At 46.5% G+C, this 27,100-nt stretch overlaps 1 protein-coding gene across 8 annotated transcripts in view; it reads left to right on the plus strand.

Moving 5' to 3' along the window:
• Positions 1-27,100, plus strand: part of TRIP12 (thyroid hormone receptor interactor 12) — a 2,051,777-nt gene that overhangs the window by 263,759 nt on the left and 1,760,918 nt on the right. For all 8 annotated transcript variants that reach the window (XM_069618297.1, XM_069618300.1, XM_069618299.1 and 5 more), the window contains one exon: positions 18,755-18,888. In XM_069618297.1, coding sequence (XP_069474398.1) covers positions 18,755-18,888 — 134 coding nt within the window. The remainder of the gene's footprint in view (positions 1-18,754; positions 18,889-27,100) is intronic.

Consider the following 27,100-nt stretch of genomic DNA (forward strand, 5'->3'; position numbering starts at 1 on the left):
AGGTGAACGAGAAAGAGATTGAAACAAGAAGCCCTCCAAATGGTGCCACTCTGTTTGGGGTCTACAGGATGTGTGGGAGGGGGGGATTAGGCACCCTGGACTGAGGTGCCTTGGCAACTCAAGTCGCACTCTTGTGTGATTGGCCCAGTGGTGAGCCGCCCGGCTCACCACTTAGCATGTTTGAGTGACAGCTAGGCTGTTGAATGGGGGTTTTTCTGCATAAAAGCAGGGCTTTGGGGACTGGAACTTCAGAGGTCGCCACAGGACCTAAAGAATCCAAAGAGGGGAGAAGCTGAGCCATCTACAACGATGACACCACCGGTGGAGCCCTGCTGTACGAACTCACCACTTCCCCGACGACAGAGGAGATCTTCTTCCAGGAGAGTCTTCTTCCCTTTTAAGCTGGTGGGACCAACCAGTTCACCTTTTTTCGCCTTCCTGAACGTCTCGTGGTCGAATCGCCTGTGGCAAGCACCCCTGCGGCCGGATAGCCACGCTTCACCACTACCGCGAATATAAGGGTCGTACCTTTTAATGGGAACTCCGCGGCTGGTTTCTTCCCTGGCAGTGCAACGACATCCAGCTTTATCCTTGAGATCATCTCTTCCTCTGGTCGAAGCCACGACTTGCACCCGCTGCCAGAAACAACTGCCACCGCTGGAGCTTTCTCACCATTTCAGGTACTGTCCCGCCTGGTCTCCTTTGCAACAGATTGTCCAAGGTATCCCGTAAATCCTTGACTTTCTAACTGGGTTGACCTCAGACCTGCTAACTTTGGCTTTCTAAACTGATCCAACCTCTTTTTGACTTTTCTGCAAAGACTTTGAGTGCATTTCCACTGTGTGATCTTGGGCACATTCTGCCTTGCTCTCCAAGAGTGGGCCTGGCTTATAACCTTTTGGCTCTTCAGTAGACCCTGCCTTTCTTAAGTTGCTGTGGTTTCTTAAGTGTTGGTACTGTTATTTTCCTATTCTGCCTTTTCTCTCCCTTTTTAAACGAATTATTGGAGTGCCATCTACGGTTACGCGCTCACCTCTGTTTTGCTAAATAAGTGGTGTGTCAACCTAGAATAATTAACTAGCGAGGTCTATATACTTATAGTGACTGTGTTTGAACTTGCTTGATATATTAGTGCCAGTGTATTTTCATAAGTGTGTTTTTAAATAAATAATTATATACTTTTATACCAAAGCTCTGGTCAGTGTTTGCTTGTTCTACTGTATTTTTAGCCCTATTGTCTATACTGCCTAACTCTTCTTGAGAGAAGTCTGAATTATCAGCCACAGCTACCAGGTGAATATGGGTCGTGCAGACTGCTGCCAATTGGGTTTACTGCTTACTCCTGTAGTCTTAAACTTTTTGCAATGGTCCCTAAGGGAACTGCCCAGGTTTCTGCCTAACAGCCGTGCCACAAGATTTTCACTTGTTTAGCCATTTTGCTGTTTGTCCTTCTTCCTGCTGTCTCGGTCCGGAAATCACATTTAAGATGATGCACTTGCCTGGGAAAGGCAGGCGTGTGATGCCCTTGTGTTTGTGGCTAGGAAGTGGGTAGGACTGTCTGGTTCCACTCCACATCTGTGGAGTCAGTCTGGGTGTGTGGTATGGGGGTAAACCCACAGTGGTCCCTGATGCCGATCCTTACCATTGGTGGGCTTGGATGTGTTTCCAGTCAGGATTTAGGATAAGAAGGGGACTCGTGCAGTCCTTTACTCAGATCAACGTTGTGGCCAAGTATCCTCATTGCTGACTGAAAAGCTGTGGACTCCCCCGCCCACCCAAAGAGGCACAGCATTCACTTCCTGTATTTGGCCTGGAGAAGTCCTGCTTGGGACTACCTGATCTGCAAAGGCCCAGCATGGTGCTTCAACCCTTGGGCTTGTGGGACCAACCAGTCTCCACGCATTTCCGAGGATCCTGTCGTCCTGAGCTGTCGGAAGTGTCCCTGGACCACCTAGTGGTCTGACCAGCTCTCTGCGGGTTACCTCTGTAGAATAGACCAAATTCCATATTGGTATTCGGAACTTCGGTGGTCGCCAGCTTGTGAGGTCTCCTTTCTTGAGGAATTTCAGCATCAAGGGATCCTGCTCTGGAAGGTAGTCTCCAACTGCGTCTGTAAAGATGCCTGTTGTCGCCAGTGTGGTGTAGCCGTCGCTGGAACTCACTTTCCCCAGTCTGGTAAAGTGTCCTGAAGAGGTCTGAATTGGTGCCGTCTGCATTTCTTCTTCGCAAAGGGTTGCACTCTGCTCCTGGAAATGACAGGAAGATTCCTTCCACCCGCAGCTCCAGGTCACCTCACTGGATCCAAAAGCGGAAAAACCTACCTCCAGCGATTTCCCCAGTCGACCCTCGTACTCATCTGGGAAAATTGGAATTGTAGGTGCGGTGGAATGTTTGGACAGTTTTTCGGATTTCTAACTAAGGGCATAGCAAAACCATTCAACTGAAGCAGTGCAAGACTCAACTTTTAGTATAAGGCTGTACCACCCGAGTTCATTGGTAGCGTAGACCGAGCAACCAGGCTTATTTTAGGAGGGAGCGAGGGCTGTATAATCAGTACAATTGAAATTGTAATACGAATGGTCCAAAGAAACACAAACATGATGTATTGTAAAAATAAATGGTTTATTTAAATAGAAGTAGGCCCAGCTAAATCTTGGGCGAAATTAGTACGATCATATATAACCACAATTATAAAAACACATTATGCTTGAAGGTGCACAGACCAAAGCATATAACCTAATTTGCAACACCTAACGGGAGTTATAGGGAAGTCAAAACCAGTAGTTACTTTTAAATTACTTTCATCAATACCAGGGTAGTAGATCCTATCAGTTGTACTGTGACGCTCAGCAAGTAATCGCATATTAATATCAACTGGACAATACACTTTTCTGATCTAGTGAAACACAGATACTAGGAACAGTATAAACCTATAACTCTGATTCAGGATAACTGTTATTCTATGGGAGTTGAACCTTGGTGTGTAATATTCAATTACAGTTGCTTTTCAGTTCAGACTAAGGGGAAGCAAAACTTATTTTAGGATAACAGTTGTACTCAAGGTAAGTAAAACCTATACACCTGTTACAGGAGCATCAGCAACTTTAAGGCAGGTGGAAACCTAAGACTTTTTGTGTCCGTCTAAAACAGACCATGGAAAGCAAAACCAAGTGTTACCTAGAATAAGTCATTCATGTAGTGTAGGTAAAACCTAATGCAGACGACTTCTGGGCAGGATAACAGCAAGTAGGTGGGGGGGAGGGAGGGAAGCAAGACCCAGTTGGGGGACACTCCTACTTTTACCATAACCGGAATACATTGAAACCAACAGCATTACTTTTGGGGAAGAGGCACAACCAAGCCACAGTAACTTAACCTTATATATACTTTTCAGAACAGTGCAACACACATTCAAGTTAAGTAAGAACTTTTGCAACTGGTCACTCTTAGTCACCAAGCAACTTTTTTTGCAAGTAAGTCACTTTTAAACACTTCTCTTTTGTAGGCAAAAGGCCCACCCTTTAAAATTCTTTCCCTTATTCTTGGAGCATGAGTGTTCTCAGTGGCAGAAGAGGGGGTCACTAGGGTCTAGTGTCCAACAGACCGTGTCAGGATAGGTTCTTAAGTAGCAACAGTCAGAGTTCCTAAGGAAGGCTATTGAAACAGGTGAGTATTTTACTTTAGAGTTAGTTGAGGGTCCAGGGGTTTCACAGACAACACCCTTGGAGGATTCCAGCAGTAGTGATAAATAATAATTTAGCATTTATATAGCTCTACGAGCCCTCAGGTATCTGAGCGGTGCATATTACCCACAGTGTGTGGTGCTCATTTATCGACCTCAGAAGGATGAAAGGCTGAGTTTGGCCCTGCCAGGATTCGAACCTGCGCCAGCAGGCTCTGCACGAATGTCAAAGTGAGCACTCTACTCGCTGTGCTATCGGTCCACGGCTGATCCAGGGTGAACTGGACGAGAGGCCTCCCAATCACAGTAAACACCCCAAAACTACACAGGAATCACAAGAGACTTAAGGTACGTAAATACCCAAGCCAGCACAGTACCTCAGGACAGAAGATTTTGCAGCAGGAGGACTTCAGGATCTGCAACCAAAAACCAGTTCAGTGGATTCCTTGTCGTGGTGACTGAAAACAGGACCTTGAAGGGGACTTTGCAGCTCTAGGCAAGGTTTTCCTCCGGGATGGATGCAACTGTTTGGATTTGGTGCCTTTTCAGGAGCACAGAAGAATATCATCGCTGGTCGGATTCTCGTTACAAAGGTCCAGCACTCTGGTGAGAGGACTTTTCGGACTAGAATCATGCCTCTGGAGATCCAGCAGGATGGCCACGAAGTTTCAGTGAGATTCAAAATTCGGAAGACTGTGCACCGCACAATAGCTCGAGGTCCCAGGGTATTGGGGTATTGCAGCCGCAAGGTCAGCGCACGGCGTGGGATGACTCAAAATGCAATGGAGTCTAGTGGGTTTCTCCAGGCTCTTGGTTGGGGTCGTCATTTTCGGAGACCCAGGTCGTTTGGAAGGAAGGGCTACAGCTGGCTCTCCCGTTAGCTGTAAATCGTCTCAGCTGCATTTCCTTAATCATCCTCTTCGGTTTTGGTACCAGTGGTTGACTACCTCTTCAGCTTCCAGGATAGGACTCTTATGCAGAAACCCAGCCAATCATTACCACATAAGGGATAAGTACTCATAGCCATTGGGGGGACGAATGAGTAGCAAAACTTGCACACAATGGGGGGGTCCCCCCAGATGAACCATTTACCAAATAGTTCGATTACCCAGTTTTTACTACAGCTCGGCCCTATTCCATGAGTTATTAAATCACCTCAAAGAACAGTACACACAGAGGATGGTATTTTTGTTATATTAAAAATGCATTCCATAATTTATTACGTAGGCCATTGGTCCTACGGTTACAAGCTTAAAAATGACCATTAGGGTCTGTTTATGATAATGTTGAAAAAATCAAAATACATATATCAATATAGAACATGCATGCATGCAAGCATATGTCAACATTTTTGTGAATGAATCAATTAAAACTTAGGTGACATGGTATGGGAATCAATTTTGAGGAAAACCCTGGCAGAGAAACTATCTTACTGTCCCTGTCTAATGAATTGCAGACATCCTCAATCCACCGATGTCACCTATTTTATATTCTAAAAATCATTATTCATGACCAAAAGCACATCCCAGGTCTACGTCCTTGTTCACGTTGTAAAACCGTACAGCATAACTGAAAAGCAAAGGTTATGCCAAGGATGTTTCGGCAGACAATTGCACTGCCTCGTCAGGACCCCAAGGGAGATGGAGCTCTGTGGATGTGATAAATAGCATATTTACTGTCATGTAAAAAATCTAAAACAAACCGCAACAATCAAGACTATACAAATAATTAAGTAATATTAAAACGTGAGGAAAAAACCTCACCCAAAAACACCAAGACCCTGTGTGTAAGTGGTCGAGGCAGGCATTAACACCCTAATACTGTTATCTCTCCAAAGTTGGAATGCTCAACCCTAACCTCAGATGTAAATTACCCAACCGTGCTTGCAACGATGTGTCAAGCAGGGAGGTGAAAACCGGTAGAGGGGGAAAAGAAATGTAGGGAAGGTATAGAAACCAAGTGGAAACATGCAGGACACACCAAAGGTCGGGCCCAAGCAGTCTGCAGCGCAGAAAATCCACACCAAGCGAAAAATAATTACCAAACAACTTACAGAATGGGGTAACCAAAATGTATCCCCAAATGGATTGCCACTGCAATACAGACAGCGGCATGTAAGTGCTCCTGTCTTTCATATGTTGATCCACAGTCAATGTCACTAAACACGGGAAGGGGACCGGTAGCAGAAAAAGACACAGGGGTCCAATGTATAACTCCACAATAAGAATATGTACATATTCAATAATATGGTTAGATCCCAATGATATTCCTGGGGATCAAAACTGCTCACCTGAATGTTAAAATGCGGGTGTATTGTGGAGTGTCCTCCTATAGTAGAAATCCAGGAATAGAAGTCCAAGTTCAAGGGATCAAGTCCAAGGACCAGACTCTAAGGTGGAACGCCTCGGAATTATTGTAGTTAAAGTGGTCATAGATCGCGTGTCCCAAACTGGAAGGAAAGTGAGACGTCAACAGGATTGCAAGGATCTGAAACCTAAGACCTGCAGAATAACAGCCATAAAATCAAGAGGCTCTCTACGCCTAAAAACTATATATAGGGAGGCGCTAGTGAATCCGTAACGGCACAGATAACAGACCTAGAAACCGCATGAAAATACCCATACGGGCGCCGGTGCACAGAAAATGCAGTCCCCAAAAGGCGCCACACCAGAGCCCGTGATATCCGGTGCTCTACAGCAGTAGCGCCTAATGCAAATAGTGGCGGCTAGCCTGCATGCCCCACATTCAATGGGAGATAAGTAACTCCCTACGAACTACAATGTATAAAGGGGCCGAACTCCATAAGTGCATATCGTAGCAAGAAGACATGCGTAGATATCTTACCTGCAAACGTCCACTGTACCACCCGTATGGAGCGCCGGAGTCTACGAGTCACCAGGCTGTTAGACGTTGTATGAAACGTCCGTACGCTCAATGTGCGCGCGGACTACTGGAATAGGAACGCCCCCTATCAATCACCAAATGAAACCAAGATAGGACCCGCGAGAGCCTGCTCGCGTCGGCTGGTGACTGGAGTCAGAAAGAAATAGGACTGACAAATGTGCCAGCTACACATAACGGCTCCATAAGTCCAAAAGACATGCACCGATTTTGTTATTAATACTGACTGCTGATCTCAAAAGCGGAACAAGTAAATAAGGGCCTCTAGCGGGAAATGGAAGTTTAATTCATTCCCCAGTCTGTCATAAAGAAGAAAAAAGAAGAAACAGAAAAAACATTTCCATTTAGAGTAAGGCACGTGTCCTTTTACTCGGAGACAACCCTAAAAAAGGGGGAGGGGGGAGGGAGGAAAAAGAAAAGGGGGAGGGGGGCTCTGCAAAGCAGACAACCGATGTAGTACCCCCATATCTCTCGCCAGCCTGGTCAGAGAAGGAAAGGGGAAGAAAAATAGCGCAGAGCCAGTGGTGTGAAGTGTGGTGTTCACCACCGTTGGGGGTTGCTTTCATTCAAACCCTGTTCGATGGTATCCAAACAGTGTATCCACCTAGCTTCTGCAAGATTCAGACTATATGAAACCCAACCAATCAAACAGTCTTGCAACATTCAAACCTGCGTGGTTGGCAGTCCTTTCAGAACAGCCAGCCTTACAGTTTGAGCTGGAATCTCACACTCCGACTGGAAGACAAAGGGCTGCAGAGCTTTGGACTCTCCCTCGCTTCCTGCCTTAGACACTCTGGAGCATGGGTGGGGAGCCCACAGGACTCCTGCAGAAGATCAAAATCACCCAAAGGAATTTCCTGCCCTGGATGTCAAGGGAAGGAACAAGAAAGGACAAGGAACACTATAATGGCAAAAAAACAAGACCGGGCCATTTTGGTAAAATGAGCACCCATGGGTGCCTTTACACGAGCTGTGCAAAGTCACAAAGGAGCACAAAATTAATAAGGTATCACTGCCACCAGCCATTAACCCTTTAAGTGCCATGGGTATTTCTCCCCAGTGCCAGAGCCTTTTTTGGTGATTTTGGTATGTGGCCATTCAATGGCTTGTAACTTTTTCGTTACATGAGATATCTCGGCCAAATTTGGCTCCTTTTTTTCCCCACATGTAGGCGGTCGTAACGCCACCCAGGAATCCCAGGTTGCTGTAGGGGGGTGAGAGAAAATAAGGAAAATGTGCGAAAATTTTGGGTTTTTTCAAAAAATGCCAATAAAATGATGTACAAAGAAGCCTGTGGTTTTTTTCCTTGTAAGAGCTAGGAACAAATGGTTTGCTGTGCTGAGTTCCCCAATGTGTTGGCTTTCAGGAACAGGTTGAGTGGAAATGGAAAAAAAATATTTTGATGGGGTTATCAACCGTTTTGTGAGAGGTAGGCGATTTTTGCCATTTTTGCCAATTGGACATGCATGGACGGAATGGAAGAAAAGGGCAGGAAAGCCAAATTGGAGGACAGAGGCATATATTTCTGAAAAGTAGACAAAATTCCAAGTTTAGGAAGGGGTGATTTGCATAGGTCAGGCAACAACTAGGTAGGGGAAACTGCCATCGAATGGGGGGAAAAGCGGGAAAAAATGACTGAAAAAAAAGGTATGTGTTGGACATGGTTGGCTTGGTACGGCAATGGCGTCTATGAATTTTGAGAAAAGCAATGCTCCGCTACATTCCCCCGACTCTTGCAGTTAGGAGAGCATACCATTTTTGTAGTGTTTGTACAAAACAAGCAATACCACAAGCCAAACACTGAGCCATGGTACACAGGAGTTTACGCTCACGGCCTGACCAGACGCACTTAGCATGTGTAAATTGGGAAAACCAATGTGGTGAGGAACGGCAGCCATACATTTTTTGAAAGAGCACAGGCAGTACTTTTCAAGGGTAGGTGACTTGTGCAGGTTACAAAACTGTATGGTGGCTAATGCAGCGACTAAATGTAGGTCACATTTGGGAAAAGAAAGGGTTGAGACAAAGGGCTCCAGCAAATGGGTCAAAACGTTATGAAAACCACACAAACACAACACATGGCCTACCGTCCCGCGTTCCCACAGGTGTCCCGATGAAAACGGTACCCCACATGTGTGGGTGCACCTACCTGGCCGCCAAGGGGAAAGCCTAAAACGCAAGTAACCCCAAGTCTGTTTTCAGAGGGAAATCTCAGACATTCTGCCAACCGGCACAAAGTACAGATATGGGCCTCGGGTGTCCAAGCCACCGAGGAAAACGGAACCCCATTCATTTCCAAAAAGAGGACACCTGTGGGAATCCGCAGAGGTATGATATGCCCAAATTGCCCCAGAATTTATTACCCAGACACTCCCGCAAAGTCCGGGGCACATTTCAGACTTTGCGGTGGTGTCTGGGTAATAAATTCTGGGGCAATTTGGGCATATCATACCTCCGCGGATTCCCACGGGTGTCCTCTTTTTGGAAATGCAAGGGGTTCCCTGTTTTCCTCGGTGGCTTGGACACCCGAGGCCCATATCTGTACGTTGTGCCGGTCGGCAGAATGTCTGAGATTTCCCTCTGAAAACAGACTTGGGGTTACTTGTGTTTTAGGCTTTCCCCTTGGCGGCCAGGTAGGTGCACCCACGCATGTGAGGTACCGTTTTCATCGGGACACCTGTGGGAACACGAGAAGGTATGACATCTGCTGTTGGCGACGTGTTTTGGTGAGTGGACACAGGGAAATGTCTCTGAAATTGGCCGGAAATGAAGACAATTCTCAGACATTTCGCTCTGGCCACCCACCGAAACACACCGCCAACAACACGTGGCCTACCTTCCCGCGTCCCCACACGTGTTCCGATGAAAACGGTACCTCACATGTGTGGGTGCACCTACCGGGGGCGCAAAAGGAAAAGGGTAACCGACTGGGAACCCCAAGCCATTCGCCACTGCCCATTTTGTTCATGTGGGTAACCTACAGATTTGGGCCTAGGGTGTCGCAGCCAGCAAGGGAAACAGGGAACCCCATGCATTTCCCAAAAGAGGACACCCGTGGGAATCCACAGAGGTCTGCCTTGCGCAAATTGCCCCAGTTTTTATTAGCCACAATCCCCGACAAAGTGTGATATTTGGTGGGGAAAAAACACAATGTTCACTTTGTCTGGGGTTCTGGGTAATAAATTCTGGCCCGCTTCGCGCAAATCAGACCTCTGTGCTTTCCCACGGGTGTCCTCTTTTGGGAAATGCATGGGGTTCCCTGTTTTCCTTGCTGGCTTGGACACCCTACGCCCAAATCTGTAGGTTGCCCACATGAACAAATTGTGCTGTGGCGAAAGGCTTGGGGTTACCAGTGGGTTACCCTTTTCCTTTTGCGCCCCCGGTAGGTGCACCCACACATGTGAGGTACCTTTTTCGTCGGGACACCTGTGGAAACACGAGAAGGTATGACATCTGCTGTTGGTGACGTGTTTCGGTGAGTGGACACAGGGAAATGTCTCTGAAATTGGCCGGAAATGAAGACAATTCTCAGACATTTCGCTCTGGCCACCCACCGAAACACACCGCCAACAACACGTGGCCTACCTTCCCGTGTCCCCACCCGTGTCCCGATGAAAACGGTACCTCACATGTGTGGGTGCACCTACCGGGGGCGCAAAAGGAAAAGGGTAACCGACTGGGAACCCCAAGCCATTCGCCACTGCCCATTTTGTTCATGTGGGCAACCTACAGATTTGGGCCTAGGGTGTCGCAGCCAGCAAGGGAAACAGGGAACCCCATGCATTTCCCAAAAGAGGACACCCGTGGGAATCCACAGAGGTCTGACTTAGCAAATCGGCCCAGAATGTAATACCCAGAACCACCAGCAAAGACCCACATGAGAGAAGGGTGCCCAAGGCCAGGGATATTACCGCCGACTTTGCTGGAGCCTTGGCTGCCCTGCGTTACAGCTTCTCCCCACCAAGGAGTCTCAGCAGTGTGCCAATACCTCCCCGAAGGGAAAAGCTGTAATGCAGCCCAGCCGCAACTTCAGGACAGTTGGAGGTGATCTGCCCAGATGGGCCATTCCCACCCACACCACCAACAATCCAGCCCCAGTCTCACCCACCCCACTGACAGTGGGCCCTAACCATAGAATAATAAAAAACAGTACTCACATAACGTTGCAGCTGCTCGGGTAGAAAAAGCTGTAAACAAAACAAAGAACATGTGTTACGGTCACACCAGCAAAATGTAGCCCTCCCCGGGGGCAGATTAGGGGGGGGTTGTCCTGCACTCTTCCCTGGGCTCAGGCGTCCGTTCCTAGGAGCAGGTATCTGGTCCCAGGAAGGGCTGCATGACTTGGCACCCACTCCATTGCGGTTGGGGCAGAGGGGGTCAACGCCCCATCCCATTAGAAAATTCCCTGACCCTTTGGTGTGCCCCACTGCCCCCCCCTAAAAAGCGTTCCACCATTTTCATTTTTTTCCTTTGGTAACCCAACTCCCCTTGGTGCAGAGGGTCACATTGGTGTGCCAATCTGGCGCCGGGGTGCCCAAACCTTACTGCCCCACCCACTGGGGGGGGGCCTGTCCCACCATTTTTGGGGGCCCTCTCCCCCCTCACCCCAAATGGCTGGGGGACACACCTCATGCAGGCCTTCCTGGGCCGCCTCCAAACGGCTGCGTGAGGTACACCCCACCTCCATTTGGGGTGAGGGGGAGAGGGCCACCCCAAAAGGTGGGGCAGGACCCCCAATAATGGGGCAGTGGGGTTTGGGCACCCTGGGGGCAGATAGCCACACTAATGGGCCCATCTGCACCAAGCAAAGTTGGGCAAACAAAAAAAAATATACAAAATCACAGGCTGCTTTTTAGGGGGGGCTGAGGGCCACCCTAAATTGGCAGCACATGATGTACCGCAACGGGGGGTGGCCCTCAACCCCCCCACCCCAAATGGAGGGCCCCACCTCATGCAACCCACCCTGGGGGCAGATAGGGGGGGGCCCCACCTCATGCATCCCTCCCTGGGGTCAGATGCCCCTTCCTAGGAGCAGATATCTGTCCCCAGGGAGGGTTACAAGGGGTGTCCCTTTCTACTTCGGTGGGGGGGGGGCATCCCCCCCCCCCCCTTTCATTCAATAAAAAATCCATGGTGGCTAGTGGCGCCCCACCCCCTTTCCACATACTTTCAATTTTTTTTCTTTTTCATTCCCCTGGGGCAGATGGTCAGCCATCTGCCCCAGGGTTCTCATGCATGTGCCCCCATGCTTTGGGGGCCGGGAGGGGGAGAGGGCTGCTTACTTGAGGCAGCCCCCTCCCCCCCTGCGTCACAAATGGATCTTCATTGATCCACTGGCATTGCTGCCCGCGGATCGCGCGCCCTGCGCCAGATCCGCGGGCAGCAATGCCACACAATGGGTATCGTTGGAAAGGGGAGAATCTCCCCTTTCCAACGATACCCGCCTCGATCTCCAGCTTGAAATACAGCCGGGAATCGAGGCGGACAAAGAAGGTCTCTTACCTTCTCTCTTCCCCGCAGCAGCCGAAAATGGCTGCTGCGGGGAATTTACTTTGTTTCACGCCGACGTGCGTTACGCACGCCGACGTGAAACTGAAGGTAATCCAGCCCCCTGGCAGTGAGGGGGGACCTCCCCCTCACATGGCCCGGGGGTTGGATTAGTTTTGAGCGATCCCTGCTTTGCAGGGATCGCTCAAAACAAGGTGCCGAAAAGGACGAGCTATCTCGTCCTTGGCACTGCGTATGCACTTCCAAGGACGAGATACCTCGTCCTTGGCACTTAAAGGGTTAAAGGTAAGCTTGTCCCTGTAACAGAATGTTTAGTGTTAGTATGAAAGGGGATACATTGCATCTCCCCAGCACTCCACATATGGTGGGGTGTGCTGGTTTCACCAAATAAAATGTAAACATGATCGAAAGATCCTTTCTACCCTTGGGAACTGTAGCTCTCACAAGATTAGCTAGAGAAAGTTAAAAGGGGAGCCCTTAGGGCAACCCAGCAACACTAGGCACTTATTGGCAAACATTTGTCAAAGAGGATAACTTTTAAAAGACACTAAAGAGTCTTAAAGATGACACCCATAAAAAGAGAAAAATTATCTGTGGGAGGGAAAAGGTTCCCACTCGGAGGTATAAGGAAAAATAATCCACCCGTGAAATAAAGTTCTGGGGTTCATAGAGGTCGGGAAGATTTATTATTACTATGAAACGAACAGCGAAAGAGTGGTTCTGGGGGCACGGAGGAGTAGTTCTGGGGGAGGAGGGTAATTTCAACGCATTCACCCCCACCTGTTCTCCTTAGAATAAACCTTAGAATTAACATTGGTTGTTCCATTCCATCGCTTTTTGATTGTCATTTCTGAAGGCCTATAGATGAAAAATAGGAATATAATTTTACCTACCTATAACTTTGAAATATCTTCTGGAAGATTTTCAACACCACAAGAACTCTTCCCATATCAGTTCCCTCTCCTAAGAAGCAGCTTTTTGACTTTTGTGCACAAGGCCCCATTCATCACAAGGATTGGACTTGTAAAGCTAGGGCGTATTTTTTGTGAATCGGTTTCATTCTACTGCATCACTAAACTTCAGTCTAAATTATTAAATGCATTCCTAAGAGCCTAAAGGTGTGACTGTATGTATGTTTGATAATCCAGTATTGTGATATTACTACCTGATTACTTAATTTCTTAATGTTTTTCTGAGCTTCTAATATGGTTTGATGTTAATCTGCTTAGAATCACATGCTGTGCCTGTAGTCCGACATTTAGTGGTAATGGTGGAGTATTGCATCTTTCTTTCGGTTCATCGAAAGGGGACGTAGCCATGGACATGACTGTAACACTATCCCTAACGTGACGTGCAGTGTACCCAAAATACTCATGCAACCAAACCAAGCCCATTGTTGCCAACAGGGAACCCTATTTGCACCCTAAGGGGAACCATAGTCCAGTGAGATTTTTTGGTGCATGTAAGAGCTACTATACGAACTCCACTCTATACACATGCTTAACTTAGTAAAAACAAACATCAATAGAATACTAATATCATTAGTTAACATTCAGCAAAATAAAGTTTAATGTCAGGTGAACAAGTTTAGTGTAATGTTTAGCTATACAAACAATGCCTATTGTCTATTAAATACATGGGTATAAAGGTGCAATGACCTGTATTCTTTTGCTGTGGTGTTCTGTGGTGTAATTACCCTGTGTAATGAGGAGATTGTGCCGGTAGAAGCTATTCATGTCGGATATCTACTACCATGGGAATTTTATTCACCATCATAAAGATACATGGCAAGTACAGTAAACTCCAGATCCCTGCTCACCCGCCTCGTGGTGTCCAACCAGCTGGGTGGGGGTGACGCTAGAGTGTCAGCTGTGGTTTACCAAGGGGTAGCCAACCAGCCCACTGAACAAATGACAGTGGATCACACATGTTGGTCTAAACCATGGAGTCTTAAGCTAGAGTTCTACAATACCAGGATGTAGGTCTCATCCATGTGCTAGGAGTCCAACCCTGGCACATATGTAGACCAGTAGTCCTTTGGATGGGTAAAGCCCCCCTGTCCTGGAAGACAAGGAGCCCCAACAATCCCAAGGCCAATATCCGCCAAAGGGAATGCAGGATGTGTCCCAACAGGGTCAGTGATATAAAATCTGCCAGGGTTTCTTGCAGTCCTTATCGGGGGGGACCCTCTGCTGTAGGCAGTGGCACCCCAGCCTTTTATTTTTATTTGTTTGGTGGTTTTAACAACCAGATTGCCTGGTGTGGCATGACCTAGAATGTGCAAAGGGTCAGATGGAGAGGGGCAAAACAGTTTCTCAACCCGAGGGTTGACAACCTTTGTAAGGGAAGGAGACAGTAAGGAAGGAGCAAGGCGCTTCTTTATGGAGTTCAGCAGAGGAATAGCTTGACTGAGTTTTTCTTAAAGAATGTCCAACAAAATCAGTCCTGAACAACCTCCTGTGTGGCGATGTGAGAGTGGTCTGCAGCAGTATTTAGGATGGCATTAAATGCCACCTGATCATCTATTGGTGATGGCTTCCTCAGTTGAGGTGTGGAAGGCAGATCCAGACACATGTCTGGGCCTGGGGTAGGAGTGGGTGAGTGCCAAGGCCCTTCATCTGCCGGTTGATCTTGTCCCCAGTCTAGGCACTGGTCAGCAGTGTCCTGACCAAAAGGATTGTCCTCATGACTAAAAGGATCCTCATAGATTTCCTCTGGCTCAGAAAACTCGAATACCTCCTGACGAGTTTGTCTGAATTGGGAGCTTCTGCAGCTTTGGTAAAATGGGGCAGGAATCCTCCTCCCTATGCCTCTTGGGAGTAATGTATCTTTCTGAAAAGTCTATGAATTGTGACATTTTATCCATGTAATTTTCAAACCTCTGCTTGGTGCACAGGGTTGAAGGAGAGCGTTCTGGAGGAGGGAAAGACTCCTCAGAAGGAGTAGATTTACTAGATAAAGCCCTAGAGAAGGGCTGGGGACTTTGAGAGTACTCCTCTCGACGAGACTGGGTGCTTATGGGCTGTTCTGCTGCCGAAACAATAGCCGCAAGACTGTCATTTAACTACTGCGGCTGTATGATGGATTTTGACCTGCTTGTATGTGCCGTCGCAGTTATAGACTCCACCGAAACCTTAGGAGCTAACACACTCTTGAACGGCGTGTCAGCACGCATGTGCTTTTTTGTGGGAATACCCTTATGAGTAGAATGCCCAGACAGATGCAGGGAGGGGGCCGGACTGCGAGGTTCAACAGGCACTGAAGTCTTCGGTGAGCCTGTCAGTGTTTGGTGCTTCTTCGACTTATCCGTCGAGGAGGCTCTGGGGGTTGCATGCTTTTCCTTGGGTGGTGCGTGTGTGCCCCTGTCACCAGGGTGTTAACTCCCCATACCAGTGGCCTATCTTTCGGGGATGGGCTTCTGGGAACCGGAGGGTTCAGCTGAAAGGTAGTATGGTTAAAGTTACACCTTGTATTCATGCGCCACAGTTTCAAAAAAATAAGATCTCCACTCAGTAGGATTATGATTATAAAGTGCTATGTTTATGTGAACAGGTGCCCTTTTACGAGCCGCCTTTTTAAAATCGGGGCTAAATGTTAAAACATCATCATTGACACATAACAATCGAACACAATTATATCGCCATTTTGATAAATAGATTGCCTATGAACACAGAAAACAAGGAGGGGGAGAGGGAAGGATTGGTTAGGATGAAAACATACCACATGTTGAAAAATACAGATGAAAAGGTGGGAGAGAAATCAACAAAAAGAGCATAATGATTATAATGTTCTATTTATTCATGTCATATATATTGAAGTATTTGTACAAACGTTCTTACCTAATGGTAGTGTTTTGTAAATTTGGAACTTCGCCTTTCAGCAAGTTTAAATGTCATGGGATCAATCCCTGCCTGTCAAATAAACTTGTGATAATAAGATTCCATACATCTTTATCTGCTGTCTGGTGATTTAGTTATTCTGAATTGGGCTACATTCTGTTATTTTGCTCTTAATTACTTTAGCTAATTAAGTTACTGTTATTAATACAATGCCGTGATTTTTGTGTTTTCAAAAGCGCATGTATGATGCACATGACCGTTTACGGTTAAATGCCTTCCGCTATATATTCCATGGGAAGTCTTGTCATTTCGTTGATATCGTTGCAGTGTGCCCGTGAGCTCTGCTAGGTTAATCAGTCTACACATCGGACATCGGGCTAGTGCGAGGGACACATTAAATAAACACGGATGCGCTTTCACATCACGTTCTTCAGAATAGCATGCCGCCTGCAGTGAAATAGCTAAAAGTGCCATATGGGCTGTGGCTCAGACGTGTTTCGCATACCTTACCTCTGTTGAACGTGATGTGAAAGCGCATCCGTGTTTATTTAATATTTATTTTCAGCTGAAAGGTCTATGGCCTCCAGGTCGGCGCCATGGCTAAAGTCCTAGAAATCCGAGGCAACAGCGCCAACGGGGGAACAACTTTTGGCCTGCATGCGTAGGCCACCCACCACTTTGTCCGCCAATCTTTTGTCTTAGGACAAAAGAGTTTGCAGGACTTACAGGAACGCTCTTCGTAGTCACGAGGTAAGCACCTATTGCATTTGCAATGGGTCTCTACCCGGGGGTATTTTCGCTTGCGAGACAGACAAAGCTTAAATGGAGTCCTCTCCATAGCAGAGTTGAAAGGCAGCAGCCAGACCAGAAAGGGTAAGAGGGGAAAAGGAAATGCATTCTCAGAATCAACCCAGGGCACCACTCTCCCTACTTTAAGGGCCTGGCTGGAGGGCAGAGGCCACGATGTCGACAGACGTTGATCAATGCTCTAGTCGCTGAACAGCAGTGGATATCTTCGGCGTAGGGGTCCACGAAGCAATCGTCGGAGAGAAGTAGTCAAAGACTAGACGACCATCGGTCAAGGGTCAACGAAATCACTATTTTGCAATATCAACTCTTGCGAGCTCCGCATAAGGTGACCAACTAGTTGGAAGTAAAAAACAATCTGAGGGACCTCTACGCTTGAGGTATTTACAGGTACACTACATGTCCCGATAATGATAGTGTAAGTCATGCCCTTGTGGACGTCCCCTTTCGATCCTCGAAAGAAAGATGCAATACTCCGCGATTACCACTAGACGTCGGACTGTATGCAAGCATATGAATCTATGCAGATACAATCATCAGAAATGCTATTACGGTGAGTAATGCATGTGATTTGTGTGCTTAACTGTGTGGACTCATTGTGGATCCCTGACCCCACTCGCTCTCCTGAGTCCAAGCCTTGACCACTCTCCATGCTTACCTTGATTGGGTTTGTTTAACCCAAGTTCCCCGGTTTACTAACTAGGGTGGCCTCCTAAAATCAGTCCACCAGGCCAGATTCTAGAAATCCATCTCAACAGCTAGGAACATTCTAACCTGGTGCTGCCATGTCACTACGAGGAAGGGCCTGCTGGGGATTGAAGTATTACTGCACTTCTGTTAAGAGCTGCTGACCTTGTCCTAGGGCACACCCAATGTCCACCTCAATCTGCTGCTCCTCACTAGATCCTCATTCGCTGCCAAGACAAATCGTGAGATTTTAAACCTGTCCTGGGTCCCCCGCCTCTTTGGCTGGAAGCCTTGAACCTGCAGCCTTTGAACCTCATACAGCCAAGCCCACAGTGAGCCTCAATGTTCCTGGCCAGTCCCTGTTTTGTGTCATCTTTTGTGTTACAAGTAAGAAACCGGATTCAAATTACTTGCATTGGACATGACATCCTTTAAATTGAAAGTAATTGTCTTACCAGGCCAGTGGAGCCTGGGTCATGAGTACATTCTTTGGGTATTTTGGGCATGGGGATTGTTAGTTGGAGGAGTACATTTACAATTCACTATAAACTAGCCTAACTGTATGATGCCAGATACAAAGGTGCTGCTTTTAGCTCCTGCTCATCAAATCATATTTTGATCCCTGCTGTGTGTATTTCTATCATTAACTGCTGCATTCTAACGTGGTAGTTAACTCAGTTGGTGTTACAAAACTGTGGTGAATATATTTCATAGTGATCAAACCGGTATTTACTACTTGCCTGTGGTAATAAATATTATGTTTTTACTTAACTGTGTGGTCCTCTGTTCCTTAACAGGCTTCCCTCTTTTTAAGTCTACTTCACACAAGCTTATCTCCTCTTGACTGTAAGCCTTCCTGCTCAATAACTGCCATTGAGCATTAGATGACTTAATTGTGAAACTGGCTGAACCTTTCGGTTGGCTTCTCAACCTCTCACCAGTGCAGGTTTGGAAAAACCCTCTTCCCGATGTCCTGTCATTTGAGATTGTAGACATTGATGTTTAGGAATCAATCTTTCCTTGTGTGGAGTGATGGTACTGGAAGTTTAGTTGGGTAGTCCTTATTGGATTTTGTAACGGCGGTGCCATGGGTGCCGACTGTCATGTATGCCTGCCAGGTATCTGATTGCATTTTGGGGAGTTACTTGTACTTTTTACTGTTTATGCTTGCTCCTTTGCTTTTAGGAATAACTTGACTTCAGTTAACAAGGGCAAGTAATTTGCATTCATTGGGTAATCAAAAGCATGTTTCTTTAAAGATTAACTATCCCTTTAGAATTTTGTTTCCATACAAAATGTTAAACTAAATTGTATTTCATTTTTTTTCTAGTCGGCGAGGCTCTGGCCTAGGCAAAAGAGGAGCAGCTGAAGCTCGCCGACAGGATAAAATGGCAGATCCTGATAATCAGGATGGAGCTAATTCTTCAGCTGCTCGCACTGATGAGACACCTCAAGGAGCAGCAGGTAATCTTTCAACCATACATTTGGCACTTTATTTAGCTGAACGGTATGTCAAATGCAAGTACTTTGAAGTGGTAAAGCAAATCTATAAAGTACATTTTAAGATTATGGTCTGTATATGATGGAAGTTTCTTAAATATGGAAGTCAATTTGCTTCTGTTTAAGTTAGTCTCAACAGAAGCTGTATCTGACACCTTGGTTGGATAACATACATGTAGCTTTGTTTTAGGGAGGGTAGAAAACAGTTTTAAAATACACTTTTTTAACGCACAATGGATCTCCTCTACAGCCTCTAGAATGCACAGGTGTTCTTGGAGGAATGGGTCTCACTGATTCCGGAGGACGGGGAGAGCAGACTCCGTTGCTGACTCAATTTGTCAGTAGCTGGAACTCTTAACCTGCACTGGGGAAATCCTGCTGCTCGAGGAAGGACTGAAGCGCTGCACCAGCATTGTTAGGGAGATGTATCATTTGTGTGCTTCATCCCCTCTCCTAGTGAGAACCCCAGCACTCTTTGCTGGACTTCTGGACCTGTTTCTGCTATCCTGAATGAGTGGAACGTTTTACCACTCATTCATTCTTATGGCCTCTGTCTTTTGGAACTCTTGTTCTGTGTTTTGCCTTTACTATGTAGCCTACTTTCCTCCATGTCTCTAAGGCATCTGTGTTTAACTTTTGCAGCACACATCTCCTTATGGGCAGTGTTGCTGGGAACCCTTTTGAGTTCTCCTTTGAGATTCTTTCTTTATCCTTGAGTAACTACAGTTCCTAAGGATAGAGGGATACTTTGTATCTCTCCTAAACCTTTATACTATGAGAGTGGCACACAACACCTCATGTGGAGTGCCAAGGGGATACTTGGCACCCCCCTTCTCTCTGCTCCTGTGACTTTTTAATCACATAGACAACTTCCTAGTTATGGCTGGTGGCAGTGGACATGTTCTTTACTAACTATTGCTTTTCAGCGCAGAATGTGTTCAGCCTATGTTGTGCACAATGGGGTCACCTATGTTCCAACATGGTGGCTCCTTTCGTTTATTGCCATTTCTAGCGTGGTTGTCCTTTGTTAGCCCGTCTAATATTCTGGGAGGGGGATGTCTGTGTGTGTTTGTGATTGTGTCTGGGCAGGAAGGAAGTGGGGGGAGGAGTTTTTCACTCCTCTTTGTCTGCCTGAGTGCCTGAATGGGATCAGTTCCGATTGGTGGTCTGGCTGTCCTGATTGGACAGCCACCTGCCCCTTTCTGTAAAATGCTGAGAAATTGCAGAGGAGTGTGTGCTGAACCCAAATAAAATGTGAAGTTTCCGAGGTGAAAGGCAAGTCGACCACTAGAAAGTGAAGTAACTGGAGAAGACGACCAGAGACACCTGCAGACCCTATGCAACACCGTGAAGTGATCACTGCTGTCCTGACCCAGTTTTCTATGCGACAGAGGAGCTCCCAGGAGGACTCCTTCCCTTTGGCTGGTGGGACCAACCAGTCCTGAGACGAACTACAATCAGAGCCATCTCGGAGTTGCTGTGCCTTTCTTGAGTTGCAGACCATGAATACCAGCAGACCTCTGACCCAATTGTAGTGCATCATCTTGCCAAGGCTGAATCTGTCCAAGTCTTTGCTGAGCTCCAGGTGAACCCCCAGGGTCACAATTTAACTCCTCCAAGTCCCCTCCCCAGAGTGCAGGAATTGAAGATTGACCGGGCAAATCGTGCCCTTTGATGGTGCTGCAGAAAAGGCGCTAACGCCTGACTGACCAGAGAAGCTGAAGAAATCCATGACAGAGGTCCTCTCGAGACTGCAACAGAGACATCCCTTTAATTGTCTTGACTTTCGTCACCAGACCAAGGAATCTGTAGATGGGGTCGATCGCTACTAAACAGAGGAGAATCCAGCCTCAAACATTTCTAATAACCTAGGGAAATCTGCTGTTCTTCAGCTTTGTAAGTTTTCAGCCCCCTCCGAACTGCGTTTTAGTTAGGGCTGCGAATTAGACTTTAAAAGCCTTTGTTTATTCGAGGAAACTGCAGCTCGAACCTTAAACTGTGCTACTGTTTGACTAATCAACTGGTTTCCTTCCAAAAAGACTGTGGTTTTGATAACTAAAAGTAATTACTGTATTTCTTCTGTCTTATACAAGTGCACAGTAGTACCAATAATACAGTAGAACTGTCAAACGCTGTAACAATTGTAACCGCAAGCAACTACTAACTAAGCAGTGGCCTTTGAAAGGTATCTACAAGTAATCTTATGTGTTTTTTACGTTTAATCTGCTAAGTATTTTAAAACATCCCTTGTGTAAATATAATATAGATTTTAAATACATTTGTTTCTTTGGACTTCTGTGCTAACTGGATTCAGTGTACATGCCTACAGCTCACATTTCCCTCTTATGATAAGCCTGACTGCTCTGCCACTCTACCAAGTTTCCATGAATAGTACAGATTGATAAGAGTTGGCTACATGTTAGACCATTGGGATAGTTTCATGAAGTCTTATCTCAAGTGGACCTGTTTCTAGAGGGGCCGGCCTGACTTACCAGGTACTTTAAAAATGAACCTGAATTATGGTCCAGCCTTTTGTACCACCTTTTTAAGGAAATACCTAGCCTGTAGCAACTTCCCCCCCCTCATGGAAAACTGCAATAATCATACCTTTCTTCAAGGGGGCGCGATAGACTAGATCCGGCTAATTATCGCCCCATCGCCCACCTTGACATAGAAAGTAAAATCTTTATGAAATTGCTACTGAGGGATCTTACCAAATGGGTAGACCATGCACAAATTCTTTCCGGCCACCAGAGAAGCTTCCGACGAGGCGTCTCTACCACCTTGAACGGCCTTATCCTGAATCTGGTAAGCGAACAAACAATGTTCAAGGGAGAACTGCCACTCTATGGTGCCTGGGTAGATCTGTCTAAAACTTTCGACCAGGTCGATAGAGCGCATCTGTGGAGGAAATTGAAAGAATGGGGGATCTTGGAGTCGCTCCTGGCAATGTTAATTGAATTTCACAGGGACACCTCAAAAGTGTGCCTGGGTGAACCAGGTCATCTGTGATGCTGGAAATGCATTGGAGGGACAGGGCCTCCCAGTCCTTGTACTGTAGTCCTTTTTCATTTGTGTTGTATATTTTCTGCCCAGGAGTCCATGTGGGACTCCTGGCAGTGCAGCTCTTCCTGTTTTTGGTTTGGTTTATAGTCCCATGGGATACCCTTGTGGCACCCATGGGTGGGGTTGCAACCCTTTGCCCCTAGTGTGTTTTTGTGAACCAGTGTGTGGCCCACAGAGCAGGGTATAGGCTGGTGGCAGCTCCATGCTGAATTTGACAGGTGCTCCGAGTATCCTCCATGTTGGGAAACCCAGGCCCTGTCATTGGAATCGGTTGATTCCTGATAGGAAACAAGATGGCCCCTGTCGCCTCTTGCTTTCTATTGCCTGTTAACTTGTTTTCCCAAAGTACTGGGAAGCCCTGACTCGTCCCTTCCCCCTGACTGGCTCTTGGGTGGAAGTTCCATATATGGTGTTGTGAAGTCCAGGCCAGACTGTCTGGAGCCTTCCCAGTGACTGTATGTTGTGGATACACCCTGTGGGCGGGACCTGGGTGAATGGAGTGTGACCAATATGCACATCTTGTAGTGGATGTCTGGTTTCTGGTGTTTGACACAAAGACTGAGTCAGCCCTGCCCGAAACTGGTATGAATGCAGTGTGTAGTGTTGAATGGCTGGGTACTTGTCACAATTCACATTCCTTGTTGTGAGTGTCTGAGAGGGAGGAGTATGGCCTGAATGCACTGTATGCCTGATTGGCTGACTGCATGAATGCCCTTCTGTACGATTGGCTGCTGAGTGTGACCCAGCAGTGTGGATGAGAGACACAATAGTATATCTGGGGACCTCTCACCACTGGAAATTGTTCAGAAGCTGAGTTGACACTTGAAGAGTAACTGCAACTGCTTATCCTTGATGCCCAGCTGGAAGAACTGCTGCTGAGTTTACTTCGACCCGATCCGAAAGCTGTCGAGTTCATCAAGGACTGATCCGAGAGAGGAACTGGTTAGGCGCCCTCTTCCCGTGCCCTGACGGACCATCGAGCACCGCTAACCTTCGCCGAAGCTCCCTGGAAGTCAGACCCTCGAAAGGCTGCTGACTGGAGACTGGGACCGCTGAGGAGAACGAAGTGAAGCACCCAGACATCAACGCTGTTGAAGGCCATTGCCGTCGACCAGGGTTCGGAGTATCGACTTAACCGCTAGAGGCCTGTCGAAGCAGTGTTGCCCAGAAGAGGGGACCGCTTGACGTCGTGCCGCTGGTGACCGGAGCCGCCCGCTCCTTTGCTTAAGACTATTGAATCAAAGGACTCCCTTGTCCGCACAGTCACCTGTTTTGTCCCGCCAGAGAAAGTAGAGGACGCCGACGCGCTGAGGAGAAACCGCCGGTGGGTTTCCCGCCACCCAAAGACCACAAAGACTCTGACTCGCTGCCCTTGTCGGGCCACAGTTCTTCAGAAACTCTTTGCGGTCCTGAACTATCAAATGTGGAGGTGCCCCTTACACCTCATCCTCGCAGGACGTCACTGACAAGCACCACCTGGATCGACTCCGTGGTCTTGGGCACCACCAAACTTCATCGACTCCAAGTTCACCTTCGACACCTCTCGACGATCCGTGGCTCCTGCTTTAAAGGGAGTCACTCAAGAAGGATCAATCGACGCCTCTTCGAAGAACTCTGCTCTACCAGGTACATTGGGGGGGGGGGGGGTAGAAACATTATAGAAGGAAATAAGACTTGTAGAACAATATATGGACTGGGCTTGTGGTCTATCCTTGCTTTACCGGTCTCCCAGGTGGGGTAGGGGGGGGGGAGATCTCCACACAGAGATGTTTCTAGGTAACGGGGCCAGTATTCTGGCAAATGTTCTAACCAACTGCTTTCCTCCTATATCTATTGTTGGTTACCTTTATTAAGTGATTTGTAACATTTATCCAGTGTACAGTTGATGCCCTTTAATGGAATCTAATAATAATTGTGGAACCACTTACAACTGTATATATTTGCCATTGTAGATTTTCTGAGCACAAAGTGAGTTATTTTGATTGTGTACATAACCTTGAACTTAATTATATAAAGACTGCGTTTTAACTAATAGTGTGTAGACCTTCATTTGTGGGGGCTTGGGGACTACACTGTACTAAAGAACCAGCCTGCATCACCTCCTGAGAAGCTAGGCCTTGATTGCTCGACCCCCCCCGCTCCCTGTCTTTACAATCTCTCTGCCCCAATCAAAGTGGAGAGAGGAGTACAGCAGGGGTGTCTCGGTGCACCCACATTTTTCAATCTGTTCCTGGTGGACATGGGAGACTCCCTGGAACCATCCGCGTTGGCCAGCCCTGTGATCAATGGAAAAAAGATCCATTGGCTGGCCTACGCAGACGACATAGTACTGCTGGATAGGACGGCAACAGGCTTGCAGCGGCTGACAGGTTTGGGAGAATATGCCAGAAAAAACTGTCTAATCAACCCACTGAAATCTAAAATCTTGATCTTTAAACACACTAAAAAAAAACCTATTTTCCAACTGGGTCCTAGGAACTGATACAATTCCAAGAGTAGAAGATCTGATGTATTTGTGTTATAGAATGTATGCCTCTCCGGCAACCCACAAGGTGGAGACTGATGTGGAGATGAAGATTCTTCAACTCCTTACCAAGATGAAGATGATCTATACTAAATACTGTTGGTTCTCAAAACTTTCCCTAATTAGATATTTTAGGGCAATGGTGACTCCAATAATTCTGTACGGCTTAGAGGCCAAGCTGTTACTTTGGAACAGCAACTGGAACAAATGGGAATCACTTGTCTGGAAGACTGTTTTGTGTCTGCCACCCAGTACACCATCCTGGAATTTGAGGTTTGAACTGGGCTTGAACTCCCTAGTTGTTTTGGCAAGTTGGAAGTTGGCATCACTTTATCGCCAGATAATTACAGCAGATCGTAACTCATTGTATGGGGATGTAAAAGCTCATTTGGAATGATCGAGAGCTGAACATCTAATCTATCTGGAAAGAAAAGTCAAAGACTTTGTCAGAATATGACTCAAAACTCGGGATCTTGATTAACATACCCCAGAAAGTGAAAGCCGCTGGTGAAAGAGGTGACTGGATTAAAACAATCGCAAAGGTCAGAAACACAAATAGACCAATTGTCTTCCAATCTGTGGACAAAAAGTTGGGGTTCCTGGCCAAATACCTGATAACCTTCCCAGATAGGCAGGCAAGAAATAACGTTTTAAAAGTAAGGCTAAACCTTTTACCAGTTGAGGAAGTGCTGGCACAGTGAAGACAAGAGGAAGACTCATAATCTATGTAAAGAGTGTGAAAATCCCTCAAACCAGTCTGAGGCATTTGTTAATGGAATGTGAAGGAACCTGGAACCTTAGATACTTGCTATTTAGGAAACATGTAAGTAATGAAGAAGGGTTGATCCCCCGATTCCTTTTGGAATAGAATCATCTCCGGACATGACTCTTGACATTTTCGGTAGTTGAATTGCTAAAACATTTTGGTTTTTTACATTAGGCCTTTCAATCTCCAGGTTAAAGGATCTTGAAATTAAGACTGTGTAACTACTGGAAAGACAGGTTACTTAGCAACCAAAAGCTGCATAAGGTATGATTAAGGTCTCCAAAAATGTCTATGGAAAAATTGACTACAGATTTTGTTTAGCTGTTAGTGTATAGGTTAGTAGAACAGTTTTATTGTTATGATTTGAATTTTTATGGTTTCATTTCTTGTGCCTATTTTGTAAAGGTTTTGTAAAAAAATACAAATAGAACTCCTAACACGCATCCTTCAACACTCCAAACAAACGGATGGTGAGATTTTGCTTCTCCAGGACGACCAGAAGGAATGGACAGTGGTACTCTGTTACCCTACTCCATTTGGGACAACTGAACAGACCACAGATCATGACTGAAGGCTTAGTGTAAGGAATGTCTTTGTTTTTGTTTACTGCTTTTTTACATGGGCTTTCATGGAACACGTGTTTTTAGCTTTGTTCCGAATTCTGTACTGGCCTTTGGCGGTAGGTAAAGCCTCATCTTGGGCCTTACTTCCCTAGCCTATTTGCTCATTCTTATGGGGAAACATCCATCAAAAAGACTTTCAGTTCTGAAACACTCAGTATGGATGTCTTGTATTTTTAAAACTGCACATATCATCCTAAAGTGAAGTACTTTTAGGATTCTTGCTACCCTTATACATTGTTTTGTGTCTTATTGGCAAGTGCACTTTGTCCAGGATGGGCCGGTGGCAGTTATTTGTCTACAGTGTTTTGAACGTTTTACTCCTGCACTTATGCAGTTACTGCAAATGGGTACTAAGAGTGTCTAGCTCTCTGAGATGGCTGTACACTAGATGTTCGGCTGTCCTTTTGGCATTTTCTTCTTTGGCCTTCTTCCTGCCCTCTCGGGTCCAGAATTTCCATATATGGCATTGGGTAAGGTTTTCATAGTAATGGTAAATCTTCCTGACCTGTGTCAACCCCAGAACCCTTTGCTTTACTGATGGATTATTTCTCCTTATACCTCTGTGTGGAAACCTTTGTACACACTCAAAGAATCTTTATGGGTGTCATTTTTTAGACTCTTCATACTGTCATTTTAAAGTTACCCTCTTTGGCAACTTTTTAGCAATAAGTGCCTGTTGTTGCTGGGTTTCCCTAGGGGCTCCCCTTTTAACACTCTGGCTAACCTTGAGAGAACTACAGTTCCCAGTGGTAGAAAGGATCTTTGGATCCTTTTTACATTTTATTTGGTGTAACCAGCTCACCCCACCTTATGTGGCGTGCTGGGGAAATGCAATATATCCCCTTTCCCACTAAAACGGTAACAATTCTGTTACAGGTACAAGCTTACCTTTAATGGCTGGTAGCAGTGATACCTTTTACTAATTCAGTGCACCTTTACCACTGGCTGTGTTCACAGCTGCAGTAAAGGCTCATTTTATCAAAATGGCCCCTGTCTTGTTTGCCATTTTAGTATTTCTTGTACTTCTTCCCCTGGCATCCAGGGCCGGAAATTCCTTTGATTTTTATCTTTGGCGAGAGTCCCCGCCCAGGCTCCAGTCTGTGAAGGCAGGAAGCGAGGGAGGAGTCCAAACCTCCACAGCCCTTTGTCTTCCTCCTTGCCTGAATCGGCACAAATCTCAGTGGGAGGCTGGCTGTC

The sequence above is a fragment of the Ambystoma mexicanum genome, chromosome 10 (assembly GCF_040938575.1).
Source record: "Ambystoma mexicanum isolate Mex_15411 chromosome 10, UKY_AmexF1_1, whole genome shotgun sequence".
NCBI classification, from domain to species: domain Eukaryota; kingdom Metazoa; phylum Chordata; class Amphibia; order Caudata; family Ambystomatidae; genus Ambystoma; species Ambystoma mexicanum.